General features: G+C 48.8%; 4 protein-coding genes across 5 annotated transcripts; all 4 read left to right on the forward strand.

The window, feature by feature from the left end:
- The first annotated feature begins 644 nt into the window (after nucleotides 1–644).
- Nucleotides 645–6721, forward strand: azin1b (antizyme inhibitor 1b). Its single transcript, XM_088404809.1, has 11 exons — nucleotides 645–868; nucleotides 2259–2402; nucleotides 2485–2696; nucleotides 3126–3299; nucleotides 3388–3560; nucleotides 3636–3849; nucleotides 4332–4406; nucleotides 4562–4727; nucleotides 4843–4952; nucleotides 5536–5756; nucleotides 6038–6721. The coding sequence occupies exons 3-11, from the start codon at nucleotides 2592–2594 to the stop codon at nucleotides 6096–6098; spliced, it is 1299 nt and encodes a 432-aa protein (XP_088260935.1). The 5' UTR covers nucleotides 645–868; nucleotides 2259–2402; nucleotides 2485–2591; the 3' UTR covers nucleotides 6099–6721.
- A 781-nt stretch (nucleotides 6722–7502) lies between these two features.
- On the forward strand, nucleotides 7503–14001 carry adnp2b (ADNP homeobox 2b). The gene is made up of 5 exons (XM_088404808.1): nucleotides 7503–7969; nucleotides 9291–9411; nucleotides 9740–9859; nucleotides 10209–10715; nucleotides 10811–14001. The coding sequence occupies exons 2-5, from the start codon at nucleotides 9304–9306 to the stop codon at nucleotides 12917–12919; spliced, it is 2844 nt and encodes a 947-aa protein (XP_088260934.1). The 5' UTR covers nucleotides 7503–7969; nucleotides 9291–9303; the 3' UTR covers nucleotides 12920–14001.
- A 466-nt stretch (nucleotides 14002–14467) lies between these two features.
- atp6v1c1b (ATPase H+ transporting V1 subunit C1b) lies at nucleotides 14468–18784 on the forward strand. 2 transcript variants are annotated; one of them, XM_088404560.1, is made up of 13 exons: nucleotides 14468–14652; nucleotides 15213–15374; nucleotides 15477–15544; nucleotides 16168–16253; nucleotides 16328–16422; nucleotides 16501–16592; nucleotides 16658–16756; nucleotides 17151–17219; nucleotides 17433–17525; nucleotides 17610–17703; nucleotides 17767–17864; nucleotides 18138–18261; nucleotides 18547–18784. In XM_088404560.1, the coding sequence occupies exons 2-13, from the start codon at nucleotides 15243–15245 to the stop codon at nucleotides 18643–18645; spliced, it is 1149 nt and encodes a 382-aa protein (XP_088260686.1). In that variant the 5' UTR covers nucleotides 14468–14652; nucleotides 15213–15242; the 3' UTR covers nucleotides 18646–18784. The 2 variants fall into 2 exon arrangements, with proteins under 2 accessions (XP_088260686.1, XP_088260685.1); XM_088404559.1 differs by having other exon boundaries at nucleotides 14469–14652; nucleotides 15181–15374.
- Nucleotides 18785–19339: 555 nt separating this feature from the next.
- On the forward strand, nucleotides 19340–22733 carry LOC148406015 (uncharacterized). The gene is made up of 3 exons (XM_088404561.1): nucleotides 19340–20030; nucleotides 20408–20544; nucleotides 20972–22733. Exons 1-3 carry the CDS (start codon nucleotides 19901–19903, stop codon nucleotides 21089–21091), a joined length of 387 nt encoding a protein of 128 aa, XP_088260687.1. The 5' UTR covers nucleotides 19340–19900; the 3' UTR covers nucleotides 21092–22733.
- Nucleotides 22734–22975: the final 242 nt, after the last annotated feature.

Below are 22975 nucleotides of genomic sequence, written 5' to 3' on the forward strand. Positions count from 1 at the left end.
AAGTACTTTTGCTAAGAGTAAATAGTAGCAGCAAGTAGCAGCATTGGATCTTTTTCTGCCGATAACATTTTTTGAGGGTTTGCGGTCTGACCCTGCTATGGATGAATTCCATTTTCTTGATTCTCAATAATAGAAAAAACCAAATGTGCATAATTGTTTTGCTTCAGGCCCCAACAGACCTCAATAAAACGGAAACGCTTCACAGCTGCACGTTGGATGGAAGCTTAGCATCACGTTACTTTTAATTGAGTATTTTTGATCTGAAAAACAAAAACAATACTCATTCACAGTTTCATTGATTCAATCCATTTATTTGTAATGTTTGGCTAAAGGAAAGTCTAAAATGGCTGGTACCAACCTAAACTTAATGAAGTATGTGTTTTAGTAAACACGAGAGCCAAACGCAAAAAATATACCTAAATTGTGCGTTTACGTGTTCCAAATGTTTGTGACGGAGCTGACGAAAACTCGCAGAAAAGCGATCCCCTGCCGTGAATGACAGCGGCGGGTGAAAGTGCACCATTACGTAAGGCCGATGTAGAGCACCCCCGCCCCTTGCGGAAATACTTATTTGGTTGCGCCCTGTCGAAAAGCCGAGCGCCGATTGGCCCGACGCGGAAGCCAAGCCCCGCCCCCTAGCCGTCGCCGAACTTTTGCTACTTCCTTCCGTCTCGGATGCTCCAATTCTCCTCCCACCGTCGAAGAGGCGAGACGACTGCCAGGTCCCCGCAGACACCCGTGACGCTTGGACGATTCTTATGGCCACAACAGCCGCCGTTCTTTCTTTCAACGTGGGGCCCACTACTCTTTAAAAATTCCGCCGAAAAAGAGAAGACGATTTTCTAAAACCCTTTGGCCGTTATCTCACGTAAGTAGACGACCGAGCGTGCGTGTGTGGAGTTAACATGGCGGGCTGCTCTTTCCGCCTCCATTGCCCTCAAACATGACAGACAGCCCGAGACGTTGCCTTTTTCCCGTTCGCTACACTTTGGGGAAGTGTGGTTGGAATATTTGAAAGGACAACCGAAGTAGGCGAACGTCTCCGTGGAATATTTCCTATGTCCTACAGGCCGCCGGCGCTTTTGGGCTTTGCTGGGTTATTTATAACGACTATGGCGGCGTGCTCGACGGCGCCACAACACGAGTCTGACCCCGTTTCGCCGATAATTTCTCGATACCGCCACGCCAACGCCCCCCCGAGACGATACGATACGAGTGAACCGCTATTCGAGAGTTGTTGTTTTGTCTCGTTTCTTAATGCGTGTTTAGCTTTGGCGTCGCCATTGAATGGCTAATCTCATTTGTCAAGTTTTGTGGCGCATGCGCACTTGGCGCCGCTTGGGAGGTGGCCATTTTAGTAGTTTTAAAGGGCACAATTCTTTTTTTAAACCGAGGGAAAACAACCAATTTTCTGTTTGTTTTTTATGCTAACGAGTTTACCAGCAATCGATGCGATGTTTTGAGTTGCAGAAAATATAGCTGCCAAATCTTTGCGTGAAGTTCTTTGATCTTGTTAACTAAATCAGTGGTTCTCAAAGCGGACCCCTGGGGGCTGTGTCCTGACTAGTGTTATTAATTAAATATATATTATTTTACATGAAATTGTGAAAGTCTTCATGACTCTCAAATGACATTTCAGATAGTTCAATATATTTTTTAAAAAGTAATAATTTGTCAATGCGTTTTGGGTCAATAAGGCGAAGTGAAGCCTGTTTGGGGCAAATTTGCCCACTTTGTTATAAGGAGGCGTGCAATTTTTTTTTGTAACCTTCAGTATAGCTGAAAAGTAACAAAGTTATTGTCAGATTGAATCTGTTGGTGAATAAAACGGCCGCTTATGTTTGCGTACATGATTTTTTTTTTTCTCCAACTTTCCCCAATTTCCTTTTTAAAAGGCTCCCTGACTGCACTCCATAATTTTTCGGATGTGCAACACGTGCAAAACATTCTTTTTGTCTTGGACGTTTTTGTTTTGTAATTGCAGCAACAAAAGCAGGGAGCTCTCAGACTCACCAGCATCTCTGAAAACATTTGTGTTAACAACTCAGCAAACAATTCAATCGTTCCCCATTTCTTTTGTGTCAACAAATTGAAAAAAAAAAAAGGTAACATATTGTCCCTAATAATTGGCTCTGCTCTATCTTGCGCTACATGCCACTCTAGTCACCTATCACTAATGTTTCGCAATAGAAAAATAACCACACATTGACTTCCGTATGGCACGATAGTAATTGTGGCTACGGCGAATGTGCGCGCAGGGCTCCCCCGTCCGGGCACAGGTGTATGAGCGCTATCCAGAGGGCCTAGGGGCGGCTCTTTACCGGGAGCAGTTTGACTTCAACGCTGAGCCGCCTTGGGATCCTAGCTGATAGCGGGACAGGTCCGTCTCCCGACTTGTCCACGTGAGTATGCCGCCCGCCCCCGCCGCTCACACGATCTCCCGGCAGTCATCTCACCCCGTGTTTTTTGTTCGCCCCCTCCCAGTTTGTTGCATAACCGGCAGGACCCCCCACCTGGCTCAGTCGTGACCCCTTCGCCGACTCGCTCGCACTCATTCTTTATGATTTTTGGATCGCTGGAATACGGTTAAGATGAAAGTACTCGCCGACCGACCCGCCGGCTACACCGTCGAGCTGCTGGAGGGCGGCGCCACCCTCGACGACGTCATCGACGAGCGCATCTGCGAGCGGGCCCTGGTTGGTTACGCACATTGGGATTGTTCTGTGCTCCGCAAAGTACTGGACAGTTTACTTTCCTCTGGGTTGGGACAGAATCGTGTTTTAGGGTGTGCTGTACTGACGTGTTAACTCTTTCAGTGCCATCATCTTACTTGAAAAGAAGTAGAATTTTATTCATTAACTCCGTAAGAGAGATGGTGTTACATCTAATGACAATTGCACAATAAAATAAAGGCACACTATGTTTTGCTGAGGAGTCAGTAAGTTGCTTCCATTTCCAATTGATTTCCTACTAATTTGAAAAGAAAATATTGTTCTCTCAAGGCATTAAAAGGTTTAAATTAGACTTGCTGATACCTGCAGTCAGATCTCACCTGATGTCAGATCTCACGTACCCTTAACGGAAACCGAAGTCATCATTTTGTGTTTGTGCTGTTTTGTCGACAGGAGGAGAAGAGCGCCTTCGTGGTGGGCGACCTGGGCGCCCTGATGCGCCAGCACGTCCGCTGGAAGAGCGCCGCGCCGCGGCTGCAGCCCTACTTTCCGCTCCGCTGCAACCGCAGCCCGGCGGTCGTCGAGGTGCTCGCCTCCCTCGGCCTGGGCTTCGTCTGCGCCAGCAAGGTCGGCGCTTTGTTCGACTTGGTTTTTACTCCGCGTTAGCCTTAATGATCGTCCGGGTGGGTTTTAATGCCGACGCCTTAACTGGCAGGCCGAAGTCAACCTGGCGCTGGAGCACGGCGCGCCGCCCGACGCCATCATCCTGTCGGGCGCCTGCAAGCAGCTGGCGCTCGTCAAGGCCGCCGCCAAGCGCGACGTGCGCCACCTCGTCTGCGAGAACCGGGCCGAGCTGGCCAAGATTGCCCGCCTCCACCCGCGCGCCAAGTGAGGGCGCGCAACGTTGGCGGCGACGCCGTGACCTTTTACAATTTCTGACTTTTTGTTTTGCCGGACTTGCAGACTGTTGCTGCAGCTGAGCACTGAGGCCCACGCGGCCGAGACCAGCGTGGCCTTCGGGGCCACCCCGAAGAGCTGCCGCCACCTGCTGGAGGCGGCCAAGGCGCTGGGCGTGCAGGTGGTGGGCGTGGCCTTCCACGTGCCGGCCTCCTGCCAGGAACCGCGGCGGGCTTACGGTCACGCGCTGGCGGATGCCCGCTGCGTCTTCGACATGGGGGTGAGCGCCATCGCGTGCACGTTTCATCTCAAAGGAGAAGTCAATTCTCGTTACCCCCAACAGTCTAAGCGCGCCCTTCTCAAATGGAGCTTTTCCACAAATGGCCGCATGCTTTACAACACTTACCGACCAATGAACTCGTTCACTGCCAGCTATTTTCACACCCTAATGTTGTAAAAAAAAAAAATATATACACACACACACACACATACAGTACCGTGATTAAAAATCTTGAATGTCAGAGCTATGTGATGTATCATACGTCTAAGGGATTGAACGATTTATGCCAAGCTATAGGATGGCAGTGCCCGCAGCAGCTCTTCAAATCCCTACATTTGTTGCACAATGACACAAATTCTATTTAGCAAGTGAACTTTTTGAATTTTTATAAGGGTTGAAAACGTGAAGTACAAGCAGTAATTTCCACAGAAATGTGAGCTCTTCCGGAAGCTAACAATCATTTGCGGCGTCTGGTCTTTTAGGCCGACCTCGGCTTCAACATGAACATCCTGGACATCGGCGGCGGATTCACCGGCTCCGAGGTCCAGCTCAAACAGGTCGGTGCCGTCCTGACATCTTGATGAAGTTAGACTTTGACCTGCCGACCGCAGATAAGAGCTGTCGTCGCGCGAGCTGCGTTTTGTTGACATCTGCGCTAGCCTTTTGGATAGCGGCGTTTAACTTAAGCGGCTCGTGGTTTCCGTGCGCGCAGGCGGAATCTGCCCTGGGCCCGCTGCTGGACGCGTATTTCCCGGCGCCGTCCGGCGTGCGCGTGTTGGCCCAGCCGGGATCCTTCTACGCCGCGTCGGCCTTCGTTTTGGCCGTCAGCGTCATCGCCAAGGAGGCGCCGACCCGCCGCTGGGACGCCTTTTCTCCTGGTAGGCCCGCGTGTTACGCGATCGCAAGACGCGGCCGCCGCTCAAATTCCGCTCGGGTGTCCTGTTGCGTTGCCCTCGTTGTTCTCCGTTTCCAACCGCGCCGTCGTGTCGTCAGGCGACGAGGACGAGGACCCGGAGTTCCTGTACTACTTGAGCGAGGGTGTTTACGGGCCGTTCGGCGCCAAGCTCCTGGGAAACGCCATCGCCGCCCCCGCGGTGCACAAGGTTTGGTGGCCGCCCACCTGATGTCCTCAATAGGTCACCTGAAATAGTGACAGGAGGCTCTTGGCATGACCGCATGAAGCGCTCGTGTGAGGCCCGGCTGACCTTTTTACATAATGTGCACCGACACACTTGTTATTTCAAGCGTCTGCATTTGCATTTATGCATGCCTCAAACTTCATGTGGTCGCTCTCTTTCTCTCTATGGTTACATATACATCAAATGTCAAAATTCAACATAACGATCATTAAAATGATCAAAATCTTCACATTTCAGCCTCGCAACCATAATTGTTCTTTTGTGAAAGTGTTCCGATTTACCTTTGGTGCGGAATCAAAACACGACAGTTGTCTTTACTTTTTGGATTACGAGCAAAATCAATAACAACAATATTTGGTAAATCTCAATATGAGGAAAATATAGTTTTGGAATGCAGTTTAATACAGAATCTAATTTGTATCAAGTTGACAATTGCTCGAAACTACCCTACACTAGAAAGTGGCGCAAAGCAAACGCTTTACGGTATTTAAAAAAAAAAAAAAGAAAAACTTGTCCCTGAAAGACCTGCTTTGGCTTGACATTGCAGCACGCGCCGTGCGCCGACACGGCGGCGTACCCCAGCAGCCTGCGGGGTCCCACCGCGGACCGGTTGGACCTGCTGGTGGAGCGCTGCTTCCTGCCCGAGCTCAACGTGGGCGACTGGCTGCTCTTCGCCAACATGGGCTCCTGCGGCCTGGACGACCTGGGCGGGGGCACCTGCGCCCAGCCGCTCCCGCCCGTCTACTACGCCGCCGCTGCTTCCGACTGGTGCGTTGCTCAAAACGGCACTTTATTTGAATGCATTAAAATCTGTTCTAATTGGGGACAAAAATCTGATTTATATAAATCACTGCTTATTTACATTTATTTTCTCAAATGGAATTTGAGAAAAAAATCCATGTAAATGACATCAAAATGCATCAAATTGAGGGGAAAAGTTACATTTGAAAGGGGGGAATCCTATAGAAATGTTTCAACTAAAAGCAAGCGCATTTATATGAATAAAGCTTTTGAAGTGATTATTGATGACTATGGTTGGTGGTCCACAGGTACGAGATGCAGGAAGCCGGCGTGACGCTGGACGCCGCCCCCAAGACCTTCTTGGTGTAGTAGCCCCAAAACGCCCCCTCAAGCCCCTCGCTGTGGTCAACATTCCAGCCGGCCTTTTCTTACCAAATACCCCCCCCCCCCCCTTTTTTTTTTTTTTTTCTTTTTTGGCCCTGCCATGTCCAATCAATCCTGCCCACGTGATGTTATGCAACAAAATGGACGACTCTGGAGGTGGAACCCCTTTCCCCCCGCCGCCACGTTAACACGGCGGAAGGAAGGGGGGCGCCACTCATTATTATGACCATCTTCATAATAATCCCCTCTTTAAAAAAAAAAAAACGCTAATGCTCTCTATCATGGTGTGTGAAAACGTTTGAAGAATGTACCTCAAACCCTAGCTAAAAAATGATTTTGATTTCCCTTTTTGTATTTATTGCATCAAGCTGTCGCTGCGGCAGCGGCTTTTTCCTAATATGTGCGTGCGCATTTGCCCCCACCACCACAAATGCTTCCTACGTGCTGCGACATTTGTCATCCGAAAATGGCCCATGCGTCCCCCACCCCCACCAAAAAAAAAAAAAACACTCATGGACCACAGCCTCTTTTTGTTTTGTCTCTTCTTGACTGTAAATTGTTGAAGTAATGAAAGTGATTAATTTAATACATTTCAGACTGAAATCATTCATCCTGAGTGGCTGTGATTTGATTTGCACGTACCTAAGCCGTCAACTACAACAACATGCAATAACATTAGTGGATTAGCTTTACTTTTTTTTTTTTCAATGTTTGAATGCGAGTGTTAGCTTTTGTTTAAAATGAGTATTTTGAAGTGTTGAGGTTTGTGTGTGCCGAAATTAGCATTTTTCTATAATATAATACATATATGTATTTTATGGACAGTTTTTTCATCTGATTTTGCAATAGTAGCTAAAGGCTAAAGTAATAACTCGTGAGAAAGTTGCGGTATATTAGGCAATTTGTCAAATATTACTTTGGAAACTTTTTATGGCTGTGTCGGTGAAGTTGTAAGGCTTGCGTCAATACATAACTTTTTTGTGTGTGTTATTTGCAGAGAACATAGCTAGTTTAGCCTAAAAATGTATGTTTTTGAAAGTGCAAAGATTTGCGAAAATGCGAAATTTGCTTTTTCACCTGAAAAAATGTTTTTCATATTTAATGTAGCAAAACGTTTTGTTTACGATAATAGCGTATATATATATTTTTTTGCGATGCTGCTTTTTTGCCACTGCGCTCGTTTTCGCCTAGCAAAACCGTAGCTTCCGTGTGATTGGTTAATAAAAGTGGCATGATATGACGTCATCCAAGACAGGCACCGCCCGTTTAGCTCACTTTCCCGGTCTCCCATTGGCCGGGCCCAGCCGTGTACCATGTGATCACCCGAGACGGCCCCGTAGCCCCGCCCCCTCCACCTAGCTTGCCCGCTCACCCCACAAAACCAATTAACCAATCAGAAAATGACCTAAACTCCAAACGGTCTTGAAAAGATAGTTCACCAGAACTCTTTGACAGCGAGTAGAAACTCTTTAGCAGGCAAGTAAAAAGTTAGTTAGCTCAAAAGCTAGCGGCGTTCCCATTGGTTAGTTTGGCTGGCATGCAAATGAGGTCGCCTCTACGTCATATCCTGAACTTGAGCGCCATTTTTTTCCGAAACGACGAAGAAAGGGGACAAAAAGCCGTGCGAGGACGCTCTCGTGTCGTTCGTCCTGCGCTCGGGAAGACGCCTTTGGAAAGTCGCAGCGGGCGCACGCCGACGCAAAGGCGCCATGCGGCTCGGCTGAGCCCGCCGCCGACGGCGGAGGGATACGGCCACAACTCGGCTGGCGGACGAGTGGAGGAAGCGGGGAGAAAGCGAGCCTAGCCCTAGCCCGAGCCGGAGCCGGAGCCGGAGCCGGAACCCGAGCCGCGAGCAGGTAGACGTTGGCCGTCGCCCGGGGCGGGGAGGAGGCTCCCGTGACCCGGCGTGATGCTGTCACCGCGGCGCCCAATCACTCGGAACCGCGCCACGCGCGCGCTCTTGTTTAGACTCGTGTCTGCCCAGTCTCCCTCCACACATTACCTGCATATCAGCTTCATTGCTGTTTAATCGCAATTAACTCCCAGTCGTGATAGTCAAATGTGATACGGATTCAAATAATCTTTTTACAGGGGTAGTAATAACACTCGCTACTTAACGAGGTCCTTGTGGCTGCTGGAAGGTTCTACCAATTCGTCCAATCGGATTGTTGTGATAGCGTCAGACACGACGCTCCTGGACGCTAGGGGGCAATGATGAGAAAATCTCATTTTTGAGCGTTTTCGGAAAACGCGTGCCCAAACCTTATTCATTTTAAAAACAGTTCTTCCACTTGAATTTGGTCAACACACTAACACAAAGCAAGCAGTTAACTATTCTATGGATATGCTATTGGTCTGATAAGGTCACGGTTTTAGTCACGGAGATGCCGGTATGCTATTGGTCTTATAAGGTCACGGTCACCGTCTCAGTCACGGAAATGCGGATATGCTATTGGTCGATTAAGGTCACAGTCACCGTCTCAGTCACGGAGATGCCATTGGCCGGCGTCACGTCAATCACAGAAATGCCGATATGCTATTGGCCGAACGCCTTCATCTCGCTTGATGGCACAGCTGCTCGGTGTGTTGTGAAGACTTTGCAAACTTTATCTGTTAGACACGGCTTCTAAAATTGCAAGTGGCGGTAAAGGAAGAAGTAAGAGGATGACGACAATAGTTTTAAGGTTGTAAATGAGATGTAATATGATTTTTTTAAACAGTGTAGGCCAACTTTGAAGATCATGAAGCAACTTCTGGCGTGCGTCAGAGTCCAAATTCATGCAGCCTTGGAATCTCGCCTTGAAATCTGGCCTTGGTATCCATGGAGACGAGCCATGAACGAAAGCTACTTTGAGCATACTTTCATCATTGCGCCGTTTGTTTGTTTTTTTTTTTTAAATGCCCAAACCAGTTACCTTCTTTCAATAACAATTGGACTTTTTTCTCTGCTAAAGCATTATTATCGTGATCTATAATATATAGTATTGTACTTTTGAATTCAATTCATAATAATTGTCAACAAGACTTGATCGAGCTAGTCCGACCACGTCTCGACTCAAAAAGCTGTCTGGAAAACTATGTTTTGGCAATCCCGACGCCATGCTAGCAGATAGCGCGACACTGACTCCTTTGCCGGATCTGGAGAACGCTATTTGACCAGATGACTTTTGCCCGAAGGACGCGAGCGAGGATGTATCAACTTCCGGTGAGCAACTTGGACAAAGTCCGCAAGGCGCGCAGGGCGGTGAAGAATGTCCTGAGCGAGATCGGCCTGGAGGACTGCCAGAACTTCCTCAAGGTACTCATTGATACTTCGACTCAAAATACTTATAATATTCATAGGGACGATCAAGTTCCCGCCCTTATTTCAAGCTAATGATACTCACCGAGATCCTCGTTAAAGTTGCGAAATTGAAGGAAAATTCTAAATTGGAACAAGTAGGTTGTATTTCTTCATTTCACGAAATTTTTGGGAAATTGCTAGATTGGAATATGTTGTTTGTATCCGGGGAAATTTTGTCAATCAAAAGTACTTGCGATTTCTGTGATTACTCAAGTCGTACCGGAACAAATACTGCTGTCACATAACTGATCTCCCATTTTTGTTTTTTTTTTTTATGTTTCAGGAGCTCGATGGTAAAAATGTTGAAAAAGACACTGAGGAAGACTGTGACGGAGAGGATCCTTTGCTGGGCACCGAGTGGACCGACTTCACCGACGGATACAATGGACGGCTACGCAAGAAGGTGATTTTCGCTCATAGCGATCTAGTAGTTCTCAGAGCAAAGCGTAAGCAACGTTAGCTTAGGTAGTAAGCTAGTGTTATCTTAGATAGGAAGCTAACGTTAGCTTAAGTAGTTAGCGAACGTTAGCTTAAGTAGTTAGCGAACGTCAGCCGTACTAGTAGGCATAAGGCTGATCGGTCTCTGGAACTGGCTACAAATGAGTGCTGTGGACCGTGTTGGACAGTTAATCTGAAGATATTTTGTTGTTAGCATTAGCATTGGTCACAAAAAAACAAAACGATACCCTCAAAATGGCCAAATAGTTTTGCTGGAGGTTTTTATAAGCGCGCCTAACTTTGTGTGCCGGCAGTGGCCTTACCGCTCTCGCAGCCTGTGCTGCGTCATGTGCAAGTACTCGTCCAAGAACATCTACCACTACCGCAACCATGTGGCGCGCTGCCACGAGTACCTGCAGCGCCTATGCACGCTGGCCTCCTGCCAGCGCTGCGTCTACGTGGCGCACCCGCGCGCCGTCAAGAAGCACATCCTGCTCTTCCACGGCGGCCGCGCCGCCGACCCGGCCGGGGCGGCCCCGGCCCCGACCCCGAGCCCGGCCGTCTCGACCTCCCGAGCCGCGGAGCGCTACAAGTGCAGGAAGTGCTCGTACCCGTCGCATTCGGTCTTCGCCGTCAAGAAACACATCATCCTCAAGCACATGGACGGCGTGGCCGAGCAGTACATCGGATTTTGCCACCCCATCGCCAGTTCTACCGCCAAGCTTTACTGCTGCAAAGTGTGCAACGTCAACACGGGCAACCTGGACCAGATGCTGCACCACCTGCTGGTGGAGCCCAAGCACTACAACCTGAGCTCGCGGGTAGGCTTGCCCAACTTTTTTTTTTTTTTAATCATCAAATTGCCAATTATCAGCGCCAATAATGTATTTTCTCCCATTCGCAACACTTGTTTCAGGTGCAGTCAATGATCTACGACAGCAAGGCGGGCCCCACCCCTCGGGTCACGCCGACGGCTAACGGCAACGGACTCTACGTCACCTTACCCCACCTGGCGGCCAAGTCCGGCAGCAACACGAGCCAGCCCGCCGCGGGCACGGTGGCGGCGTTGCAGCAGCTCCACCAAGGGCCGTCCAATAGCACCGCCCTGGCGTGCGCCCCCGGCAGCAACCAGACGTTCCTGCCCCCGCAGGCCTCGGCGCTGGTCCAGCTGGCCAGCGCCGAGGCCAAGGGTTTGCTCCAGCCCGGCGCCACCATCTCCTTGCGGGGCTCGCCGCTGGTGCAGTACCCCGGCGCCAAGCCGCTGCTGGCGCCGGCCCCGCCCCGAGCCCCCCAAATCCTGATCCCGGCCAAGCCGGCCCCTGCGCAGATCCCCCCGTCGCCGGCCCACCAGGTGACGCTCCAGGGCACCATGCTCACCTCCCAGTCCCTCCTCAGCCACCTCATCCCCACGGGCAACCGCGTCAACGGCATGCCCACCTACACCTTCGCGCCCCTGCAGATGGCGCCGCCCGTCACGCAGAGCTCGGGCCAGCCGGCCGAGCGGACCAAGAAGTGGATCACCTGCCCCCTGTGCAACGAGCTCTTCCCCAGCAACGTCTTCGACATGCACGTGGAGGTGGCCCACCAGAGCAACGCGGCCGCCCCCCGCGCCGAGAGCCTGGCCGCCCGCGCCGCCTTCCTCAGGAAGCTGCCCGACAAGACCATCAAGTGTCTGAGCTGCAAGGCGCTCCTCTCGGAGAAGAGCGTCCTGCAGCACCTGCTGCACGGCCTCAGCTGCCTCTACTGCTCCGCCTTGTTCTTCTCCGTCAAGCAGCTGGCCGAGCACGTCAAGAAGCACAACCCCGCCGGGAAGCTCTACTGCGACTTCCTTCGCCAGAACTATAAGATTTACACCAAGGGCAACGCCGGCATCGCCGTGCCCCATGTGGACGTGTCCACCGAGGCGCCGCAGGAGATCCTGGGCGAGTGCGAGGTCAACCTGGCGCTGGTCACCAGCACCCTGGAGCTCATCTACGTGCTGCTGCGGCCCTCCAGCAGGAGCGAGGTGTGTCCGCCGCCGCCCGGGAAGTCGGGGCCCTCCTCCTGCTGCCCCTTCTGCAACGACAAGTTCCAGGAGGAGGCAAAGTACCTGCAGCACCTCAAGCAGAAGCACCTGGTGGCGCCCACCATCCACGCCATCCTCAAGACGGACGCCTTCAAGTGCATCTACTGCAACGGCGTCTACACGGGCAAGGTCACCCAGCAGGCCGTCATGCTGCACATCCAACGTTGCCGCTGCGCGCCCAAGCCGCCGCAGGCGCCCAAAATTACCGTCCCGCCGCCGCCGCCGCCGCCGCCGCCCACCCTGCTGGCCCAATCCGTCCCGGGTCAGGCCAGACATCCCCCGGGGCTCTACTTAGTGCCGGTTCACCAAGCTGCTGCGGCCAAGGCGCCGCAGGCCAAGCCGGCGCCGCCGCAGCCCAGCAAGGAGCAGCTGGAGTCCACCCGCAGGCTGGAGGCCGCCCTCAAGCAGGTCATCGAGATCAACAAGCGCGAGCGTGAGCAGAAGGCGGTCGTGCGCCGGAAGGAGCCGGCGCCGGCACCGCTGCCGCCTCCGCCGCCGCCTCCGCCGCCCGAGCTTTCCCCCAACCCCGACGTCAAGCTGGCGCTGGAGCCCACGTCGCAGGACCGCCGCGGCTTCGAGGAGCGCCGCGAATTTGTGGCCCGCTACTTCAACGTCAGGCCCTACGTGGGCCGCGCCGAGACCGAGGAGCTGTGCCGCCGCCTGTCGCTCACCAAGTCTGAGCTGGTGGCGCTCTTCAGCGCCAAGCGCACGCGCTGCATGAAGAGCTTCAAGGGCAACGCCGCCGCCGTGCTCATGGGCTTCGATATGGCGCGGCTGGCCGCCCTGTGCCACCCGCTCGACGTCCCCGAGCAGAGGATCGTCGAGTCGAAGGAGCTGCAGACTGACGAGGAGCCGCCGCGGCCCGACCGGGCGACGCCGCGGCCCGACGAACCGGAACCCATGGACGAAAGCGGGACTGACGAAGCGGCTGCCGATGTACCCATGGAGGAAAGTGTTTGAAATGAGACGGACCCCTACACAAGACACATGGAAATCTGTTCTCCATTTAAAAAAAATCCGCTACTTAATTTTGCCTCGCAAAAGATTTTGCAGCTGCTTATAAATGTCACAAATGACATCAAATTCACAAACGTGAGACAACAAATAGCACAGGCCAGTGTTTCAACAAGTAGTGGAAGGTCACGGCTCGCCTAGTTCCTAAATTTGCTCATTTGACATTCAATAGCTGATCGGTGTTTGCTTGTTTCCTGAGCTCCTGTCATGTCATTTTCAGTCAACAGCAAGTGACCTTAAGTGGCCAACGTGAGACAAATGCTTTGATTCCAATTCCACAACATTAAACAAAATACCGCGTTTACACAGCCAAATATAACGTAGTAATTTAAAAGAACGTTTTTGGATTGATTTTTCCTTGGTAATATGGGAAGTTAATTGTAATTGAAACAGGGTAAACGGCGCCATTATCCCAACTGTCACGTGGTCGTAGTTTTTTAGTTGTCCACTAGTCGGGGCCATTTCTCCCAGTGTTGAGGTGACTGAACTGCACGGACTTGCTACTTCTGCCTCATATATATATATATATATATATATATATATATATATATATATATATATATATATATATATATATAATGTGGGTGTGTAAACATTTAGGTTTTCCACTAATATGATAACATATAACTTGATGTTTTTGTATTGATCGACGTGGACATGTTACCACTTCCTCTTCCAACAGGCTTCCGGACCTAATTGCCTCCCTCTTTGTATTTCATATACTTAAAAAAAAAAAAAAGACACGAAAAATGTGTAAAAAATGTACGAGTGGTGAAGTCATGGAATTATACCTACGTATAGTTTTGCTGGCCACACACTTGCGCGTTTGCAGATCTACAGTGTATCACCGTACGTTTATGTTCTCTTTGTTCTCTCCTGACAGCTGCTGATTTGTTTGTACTGTATTTTTTATTTTGGGACTTTTCCTAGTTGGGTGGAGAGATGCAAAGTTACAGTCTTCTTTCCTCAGTCTTTCCGCCACGATGTTGTACCAAAATAAAGGCGTTTCATATTTTGTTTGTGATTTACTTTATCGCTTTAGTTCTATTTGTCTTTCCTGGCAGAATTTTTAGGTACAATTAGAGCTGTCAATATTTGTTAAGTGAATTCTTTCAGGCCTAAAAGCTAGTTTGTTTTTTAAAAAAAAGACAAATATATATATATATATATATATATATATATATATATATATATATATATATATATATATATATATATATATATATATGTGTGTGTGTATAAGATTTTATATGAAGGTAAATTCAAAGTAATTACTCATGACGCATTCAAAGACAGTCGGAAAATTAAATTTCTACCAAACAGTTGCAGCTTCGTCAATTGTCACCATTACAAAGTATGGCTTCCTCCTTCAATGAAAAGTACGGCGTTCAAATACAAATCAATTAATTGCCGAATACTTGTTAAATATTTCCCTTCAGAAGGCAAGTAAATCCATAAGGACGTTTGTCCGTAAAGACAGGTGACGCTTGCGCATGCGCGAATCTTTGCTAATCAGCTGACCTGAGATGCTAGTCTGGCTTCGTTGAAGGACCTCTGCGTCGCCTCGCCGCAGTTATTATCAATCATATGTATTAATTTTCCGTGCTATGAATGGGAATCTACGACAGTTTGACTGAACCCACCGAGTCAAGCGGACGGTGAAGCCTGCAAACGTTTCGGTAAGACGAAGTAATATGCGATTGTCGTGACACGGCTAAATGCTAACGTTAGCTAGCACGTTAAGCACATATTGCTCACGTAGCATTGTAATATTTTTTTTTCCCGCTGATTGATTTTCCGTCGTTAATTTATCGACGAAATCCTTTGTATTTTCTTAACCGCGCATATCGGTCATATGACCTTCTCTGACGTCATCGCCATGCTGCAGAGACGGAACGTAACCCGAAATAATAATAGAAGTGAAAAGAGGAACAAAGTCATGTCATGAGGATTTGAAGTTGCTCACACGAGGACGTAACATAAATAACATTTGCACAGGATGTTGCTCTACTCAATAATGAAGTAAAAGCTGTATTCGTTTAGATAATTCGTTTTTATTGACACGCTTGTTATTTTGCAGTGCGGTGCAATTTAAGCGTAATGTTGACACCTCCCGTTCCCAATATTGCAGCAAATGTCGTAAAAGTACAAATTTAAACGATTGCTGCAGCATAGGAAGTCAACTAGATGTCTATATTATTTTCAAGCACCGCGGTGCTTGTCCTGGACTCGTTTGAAGCCTCTTAGAAGCCCAACAACAGCAGCAGCCATGACGGAATTCTGGTTGATCTCTGCGCCGGGCGAGAAGACGTGCCAGCAGACGTGGGACAAGCTGATGGTGGCCACCACGCGCACCAACAACCTCTCCACCAACACCAAGTTCAACATTCCTGATCTCAAGGTGGGGAAATAAAAATCCATTCATGGATCGAAGCAGTCAAGCCGCCGCTGTGCAGAGGTGGCGTCCGGAAAGCTGACGTTGGGATTTTGGTGTCCCTGACAGGTGGGCACGCTGGACGTCCTGGTGGGTCTGTCGGACGAGCTGGCCAAGCTGGACACCTTTGTAGAAAGGTGACCAACGCCAAATGTGTCAAGGCGCACGGCCACACCTCATTTAAAAAAAAAATTCAGGAATTTTCAAGTTTCAAATGAGTAGGAACCCTACAACATGAAAAAAAACATCATTTTTCTCTTTTATTTTGTATTTATTATTAAATACTTGAAATGATTTATAACACCAAAAAACGAAACAAACAAAAACAATAACAGCTTCCAAGAGAAAAGCACACAAGTAAAAAGAAGCTTAAACTAATAAAGAGCACGCAAGAAAAAAAGCAAAATAAAAACAGAGCACAAAAGAAAAAAGAAGCATGCATGCTTGAAAAAAAATGAATAAAAGAGCACGCAAGAAAAGGAAGCACGTAAGAAAAATGACGCAATCGTGAAAAAATACACATACAACAAAAAACAGCATACAAGAAAGCACGCAAGAAAAAAAGAAAACAATAATAAAAAGCAGGGAAGAAAAAACAAGCATGGAGAAAAGCACGCACGAAAAAAGAAGAACATTCTATAAGGAGCACGCAAGAAGAAGGAATCACACAAGAACATGAAGCATGAAATCAAAATGGAATAGTATGATAAGTACAAATATTGGGAGGTTATTTGTTCGACTTTTCTTTTCTCTTACGCAGCGTGGTGAAGAAGGTGGCTCAGTACATGGCGGACGTGCTGGAGGACAGCCGGGACAAAGTGCAGGAGAACTTGCTGGCCAACGGACGTAAGGCGCGCGCTTTCTTTCGGATTTTTTCCCGTGCGGACGCTTGCGCCGACGCATTGGAATGATTTTCGCAGTGGACCTGGTCACGTACGTCACCAGATTCCAGTGGGACATGGCCAAGTACCCCATCAAGCAGTCGCTGAAGAACATCTCCGAGATCGTCTCCAAGGTCGGTGGGACGACCGGCCCGCTTTCGGTGACTTATTAGCTCGGCGCTAACGAACGTTGGCGCGGACGGATTTTTCAGCAAGCGACGCAGATCGACAACGACCTGAAAGCCCGAGCGTCGGCCTACAACAACCTGAAGGGGAACCTGCAGAACCTGGAGCGCAAGAACGCGTGAGTGGCGCCGAGCCGTCTGTCCCCAATCGACGTCGGCGCTAAAAGCCGGCGCGCTCCGCCAGGGGGAGCCTGCTGACCCGGAGCCTGGCCGACATCGTCAAGAAAGACGACTTTGTGCTGGACTCGGAGTACCTGCTCACCATGCTGGTGGTTGTTCCCAAGTAGGTGCGCCTTTCCCGCGGGCTACCGCTTGAATAATAGAAAAAAAAAAAGAATGAATGTGTGCACATCTTAGCCGCCAGGGGGCAGTGTGGTGCGTGTGTAATCATAAATCACAAGAGTGCAGTAAGCTACTTTAATTTGAGGTTTTCTCCGCGGATGAATTGTGGTCTAAATGTGTTGCTGCACCATTTCTGTTCACTTAGCATTAGCTTAAAGGGACACTTTTTTTCAGCCATTCTCAGCTATTAGAAGGTCAAGCCACCTTATTTTTCATGCACGGTTAAGAGCTTGAAAAAGACATTTTGAAAAATGACAATACATGTGCTGGAGTCAGGGTCACGATCGGTCGTGACCTGAGCGCGCGATGTCATTTTTTTTGTGTGCCGCGATCAGGACGAGCTTCACCGACTGGCAGAAGACGTACGAAACCCTGGCGGAGATGGTGGTGCCGCGTTCCACCAAGTAGGTGCCGGTTCCACCTTTGGGATGAGCGAACGAAGCTTCACGAAGCGCCCGCGAGCAATTTTTGGACTCCTCAAGATGCTGTTCCAAGTTGGAAGACGCGCCGTTTTTCCCCCGTCTCTTTGAGCCGGGAGCGCCATCTAGAGGAGTGCAAAAAAGCGCTCGGCGAAGCTCGGTTGGCTTCCCCCGCTAAGCGGCTAGCTTCTTTCGCAGGCTGCTGTTCGAGGACAACGACAGCGGGCTGTTCAGCGTCACGCTCTTCCGCAAGGCCGTGGACGACTTCAAGCACAAGGCCCGGGAAAACAAGTGAGCGCCGACCAGGGGGATGGGGGCCGGCGAAACGGCCGCCCGCATCCGGCTCCGTCCGCCCACATCCGGCTCCGCCTTCAGGTTCACCGTGCGAGACTTCCAGTACAACGAGGAGGAGATGAAGGCCGACAAGGAGGAGATGACGCGCTTGTCCACCGACAAGAAGAAGCAGTTTGTAAGTCGGGCGTGCGCGCGCCCGCCTTGGCCGCCGTCCTTTACCGGCCCCGCCCCTTTTTAGGGGCCCCTGGTGCGGTGGCTCAAAGTCAACTTCAGCGAGGCCTTCATCGCGTGGATCCACATCAAAGCGCTTCGAGTCTTCGTCGAGTCCGTCCTCAGGTATAATAATACATCTGAATAATATTTCAGAAATCTCAAAAATTGCACACTTTCTCTCACCGATAAAGCGAGAGAAAAAATGATGGATATAGTTATCGATTTGCGACTCCCTCTCTCGAAGGCGTGTACGGTATGTTTTGAAATGAATTTTGCCCACGTAAATCTCTTGAATTCGGACTAAGCCGCGCACGAACAAAGCGGCAGGAACGGACGGCGGTTTTGCGTGCATGCAAAAAAAAAACCCAACCCAAAAACCTTTGCTGCGTCGGGCAGGTACGGCCTTCCGGTCAACTTCCAGGCCATGCTGCTGCAGCCCAACAAGAAGAACATGAAGAAGCTGCGGGAGGTTCTCTACGACCTCTACAAGCACCTGGACAGCAGCGCCGCCATCATCGACGTGAGCCGCCGATTGACGCCGCGCAAACCTTCTCAAATTAGCGCAAGCTAACTCAACGGGCTCCGCAAAAGAAAATCGTGTTCAAGAGTAGGCGGATGGCGCGGGGTGCCGCCTACCGGTCACGCTGCGTCGGCAAAGTTGGCTCCCGTGGAGCCCCCGCCCCCCGTTGAAAAAACTGAATTGACGCGGATACACGTCAGTGGCGCTCTACGAGTTACAAGGAATTGAAAGCAGACATTTTTCCTTTCTTTTTTTTTTTTTTTTTTTTATTTTTGTCCCTTGCAGGCCTCCATGGACATCCCGGGCCTAAACCTGAGCCAGCAGGAGTACTACCCATACGTGTACTACAAGATCGACTGCAACCTGCTGGACTTCAAAGTTTAGAGCGCTCCGATGACCCCCCCAACCCCCAACCCCCTCGCTCATTTTTGTCTTCACTTTTTCCGCGTCAAAGTTCACAGGGATGCGTTGAAAGGCGGGCCGGCGGGCCGCACAAGCTTCTTCATCCAATGACGTCGGCCATTTTGCGGTGACGTCATCCCTTCGATACGGTGACTGTCACGGAGGTGTATATGATGAAACAGATTATTTATTTGTCGCCTCCGACCAGTTTTGTGAATATCTTACTTGACGGTGACGTGTTTTTAGCGTGTTTGTTTCCACTTCGATGTTGATCGTCGCCCCCCGGTGGCAGAAGCGAAATATATTAGCCCGCCCTCTTAATTCTGTGTTTGACGTTTGCGTGCCTGTTGTAATGTCGCTTCGATATCCACCTGTAAATGTATTTAAAAAGGAACCAACAATTATTAAATGTGAAAACAATGACTGTCATGTGAAAGACAAACTTTGACCGCTGAGGGTTTTTTTTTTTCTCAACATTTGCAGGGCAGATTCAGGCTGCCAAAATACAAACGCTAATGACTCCAAAGACAAACAAAAGGTAAGACTTTATTGTAGTACAACCGTCAAGGATGCTTCATTTTTTTCAAAGACGGATTTTTACGTACAACTCAGTGTCAAGGATTCAATTTAAAAAAAAAAAATTGTGTTTAATCCCAAAGAGGGATTTTTATGTACAACCATACGTGAATCATACTAAAGTAATGACTTCTTCATTCAGTCATACTAAAGGAATGACTTCAGGCCCTCAAGTCCTTCAGTGATTTCTTAGGTAATGAAGAACTAAAGATTAGCCATTTTCAGATCGCCATTTGGCCAGACTGGCGTAATAACTTGACCAAGACGTGTTAACTCATTCAATGCCAGGGACGCATTTTCACGTTTTTAAGAGCCTGGACATGAAATCCCAGATACTTAAGTGTCGAACGGGTTAATTTTTCGACTGCGTGCCCCAATAAATGGAGCAAGAGATGCCGTCGTCGCATCGACGAGTGGAGCGCGCGGCCAATCGGCGTCGGCGTCCCGCCAGACCCCGCCCCCCTCTTCTTTAGCTCGGATGACGCACGGCGTGCGGCCAGGCTGGTCGGTCCATATGCTATCCGAGGCTCCGCATCCGCTCCGCCGCCGGCAGCAGCAAAAGTCCGCGCCCACGCGCGCGCGCGACGGCGACATGACGCGCGGAGGCCGCCGCCGCCGGGGGGGCGCGAGCGCGAGGACTTGAGGCGCGCACCTGTGGCGGATGATGGGCTGCGGGGGGAGCAGGGCGGACGCCATCATCGAGCCCAGGTACCACGAGAGCTGGACCAGGGAGACCGAGTCGACGTGGCTCACCAACACCGACGTGGAGGCTCCTCTGCAGCTCGCCAACGGTAAGAACCCCGCCCGCCCTCCCTCCGCCTCGTTTTGGGTGCCCAAAGCGCCGGAGCTCAACCTGAGGACCGCGGGCCACACAGCGTCCCTTGATCAGACAAGCAAACGGGGAGAAATAGGTTTCCGTGTTTTTGAGGAAGAGTACTCCTCATGTCGACGTAACTTTTCATGTCATTAAAAGTTCCTTTCGTGACATTTCACTCATTAAGAATCAGCCTATTTTAGAAAGAACAACAATATATAGATAGGTATGATTGAAGGTTTCAACTAAAAAAATGTAAAAAAAAAAATGTATAGGAACATCTTTGGGAGTGAATCCTTTAAAAAGCCTGTCGAAATCCCACATAGCCTCTGAAGCGCTGCGTGTCGTGGGCAGGCAAGGCCTCGGAGGCGGGTCCGCGAGAGAAGAGAATGGTGACCACGGGCACTCAGTGCGGCAAGCAGACCCTCGTTAACAGCGCCGGCGCAGGTTGCAACAACCACAGGACCAGACCCAGACGCTCCTTCAGCGATGTAAGCCGTGCGCCGATTCAAATCTTATTGTGCCTCGTCACCGCACTCGCAAAGTTCAAACCGTGAGCATTTTAGCGAGCTGTCATCTAACCCTTTCACTACTATGTTTTTTGCTGAAAATGAGCTTGCGTAAAAGAAGCATGAACCGATAGGGGTTCTGGGATTGACCCCTGGGGAACGCCGTTGCTCATAACCATTTGGTTCGAGACAAATCCATATTTTGGGGAAAAATTGACTTAAACGGCCAATCTAATTTCACAGTAATATAAAAAAAAAGGTAGATTATTGCTTATTTCTTATTATGTATTCTTAGTATATTTTTACATTGTTAGATAGAGGGATTATCTTGTCTATTCAAGGAAAATGAAGATCAAATGCTACATTCTCAACCTCTTACCCACTAACTCTTTACCCACTAATTTTCCAGCAAACGGGCCGCGAGTCCAAGCGCAAGACGTCCAAGGAGACGGGCGCTTTGAGCAAAGACGTGCAGGCCATCAGCGGCGACGGCGACCACGAGCCCGCCAAAGTCTGCCACGAGACGTGAGCGCTCGGACTCAGCCCAGCCCAGCCCAGCCTGGGATGCTGCATCTTTGTTGCCCCCCCCACCCCTTTCCTCGCATGCCAAAGCAAAGCTGGCGGTCAGGGAGCGGACCAGCGTGCAACAGCGCTTGTGCGCACAACAGCGCTTGTGCGCACAACAGCGCTTGTGCGCACAACAGCGCTTGTGCGCACGTGTTCCCGTTTCAGAGTGCGTCAGGCGACTTGGAGCCTTTTTTTCACAGGAAACCAGAAGTGCTGTTTTGTAGAGAGACTCTGCAAGATGTAGAAAAACACCCGCATGTGCCTACACTTCATCCATACAAACTCTTGTGTTTTCCTGCTATTTGTGTCGAGTTCATGTGACCCCGTACATGAAAAAAAATGGTGTACTAAATATTACTTTGTAAACACAAAATGCATACAATACAAACAGGTGTGCACAAGATACCACAAAATCCCCCAAATTCTCATTTGTGCGCACAAAATACACATTTTATGAGCAAAACAAGTTGTGCACACAAACAAAACACCCATGCCCACAAGAATAGAAAAAGATACTTATTTGTGTGCACAAAAAATACTTGTAAGAACAAACTGATTATGCAGCTTAAAAACAACAATTTTATGGCCTCAAAATCCATGCACACAAAATACCCCAATTGTCGCACAAAAAATTCAGATAATACACAAAAACCTTCCTTGTGCACACAAAATACACATCTGAACAAAAAACACGTTTACACATTTAAATGCGTACATACATCCAAGCCCTCAAAAAATGTCATTTTGAGCACAAAATCCATGCCCAAAAACTCAAATTGTCATCCACAAAATATAATTTGTGTGCACAAAATAATTTCAAAAATAAAAAAAAGTACGGTGTGCACAAAACACACCCAAAATACAAATTTGTGCACAGCAAATACGCATTTGTATGAACAAAAGTAGTTATGTACACATAAAATACAAATCCATGCCCAAAGTAGTCATTCTTTCAGCCCAAAATCCATGTCCACAAAATAGCCCAATGTCACACACAAAATCTAGTGCATTTGCACAAAATTATAATTCCCGCACACAGATGCTAAAAAAATAACACAAAATGCTACTTTGCTACAAAATACAAACGTGTGCACAAAATACCACAAAAATGACTCATTTATCCGCACAATACACATTTGTATAAACAAAATGAACTGTGCACATACCAAATACATGCCCACAAAATACTAATTTATGTGCACAAAAAACACTCTTATACAAACAAAAGCAGTTGTGTGCACAAAAAAATACAAATGAAGTTTGTGAGTACAAAATCCATGCTTACTGTAGTCAGAAATACTGCAAGAATACAATTGAAAAGGAATTTGTGCACAAGAAATCGTAATAGTGCTCACAAAAGTGCATATTCAATTCCACGTGAATTGTGGAGTTTCGTACTCGTGCATGTCCTAAAAGTGTCTGTGCCACTTCAACCAGATTGTTCAAACGCTATGTGCAATTTGCAAAAGTAGCCGCTAGAGCGCGCTGTTGCCCGGGCGTTTTATTTTCCTCCAGCAAGCAGCTGCAATTGATGCTTTCAATTCACATTTAAAATAAAACGTAAAAAACAACAAAAAAACGTGTGTGATGAGCGACAATTCGTTATTACTACATAACAGCCAATGGTGGGAATAACGCAATGCAACCAAAATCATTAGTATGATTTGTCTTTCTAATTTTGTAATGACTTAATTGTTGATTTTGCGGCGTAAATTGGTCCGGGTGTTTGGAAATCAAATTGATCGCATCTACTTGTGTAGAATCTCTTTACCTGCAAAGGGAGACAGTAGCAAATATGACATTATCAAATTATATTACTAGCTTAGTTTGTTTTTCTTTTTTGTTG

Source organism: Hippichthys cyanospilos, chromosome 21 (genome assembly GCF_059441005.1).
Source record: "Hippichthys cyanospilos isolate Australia breed blue-spotted pipefish chromosome 21, RoL_Hcya_1.0, whole genome shotgun sequence".
Classification (NCBI taxonomy): Eukaryota; Metazoa; Chordata; class Actinopteri; order Syngnathiformes; family Syngnathidae; genus Hippichthys; species Hippichthys cyanospilos.

Excerpts from the sequence above, each read along its gene's own strand:
- LOC148406015 (XM_088404561.1), top strand. The coding sequence starts at position 19,901 with ATGATGGGCTGCGGGGGGAGCAGGGCGGACGCCATCATCGAGCCCAGG. Across the intron at positions 20,031-20,407 it reads TCCTCTGCAGCTCGCCAACG|GCAAGGCCTCGGAGGCGGGT; the intron begins GTAAGAACCCCG and ends TGTCGTGGGCAG. Across the intron at positions 20,545-20,971 it reads CCAGACGCTCCTTCAGCGAT|CAAACGGGCCGCGAGTCCAA; the intron begins GTAAGCCGTGCG and ends CTAATTTTCCAG.
- azin1b (XM_088404809.1), top strand. The coding sequence starts at position 2,592 with ATGAAAGTACTCGCCGACCGACCCGCCGGCTACACCGTCGAGCTGCTG. Across the intron at positions 3,561-3,635 it reads CGCCTCCACCCGCGCGCCAA|ACTGTTGCTGCAGCTGAGCA; the intron begins GTGAGGGCGCGC and ends CCGGACTTGCAG. Across the intron at positions 5,757-6,037 it reads GCCGCCGCTGCTTCCGACTG|GTACGAGATGCAGGAAGCCG; the intron begins GTGCGTTGCTCA and ends GGTGGTCCACAG.
- atp6v1c1b (XM_088404560.1), top strand. The coding sequence starts at position 15,243 with ATGACGGAATTCTGGTTGATCTCTGCGCCGGGCGAGAAGACGTGCCAG. Across the intron at positions 15,375-15,476 it reads TCAACATTCCTGATCTCAAG|GTGGGCACGCTGGACGTCCT; the intron begins GTGGGGAAATAA and ends TGTCCCTGACAG. Across the intron at positions 17,704-17,766 it reads CCGACAAGAAGAAGCAGTTT|GGGCCCCTGGTGCGGTGGCT; the intron begins GTAAGTCGGGCG and ends GCCCCTTTTTAG.
- adnp2b (XM_088404808.1), top strand. The coding sequence starts at position 9,304 with ATGTATCAACTTCCGGTGAGCAACTTGGACAAAGTCCGCAAGGCGCGC. Across the intron at positions 9,412-9,739 it reads ACTGCCAGAACTTCCTCAAG|GAGCTCGATGGTAAAAATGT; the intron begins GTACTCATTGAT and ends TTTATGTTTCAG. Across the intron at positions 10,716-10,810 it reads ACTACAACCTGAGCTCGCGG|GTGCAGTCAATGATCTACGA; the intron begins GTAGGCTTGCCC and ends CACTTGTTTCAG.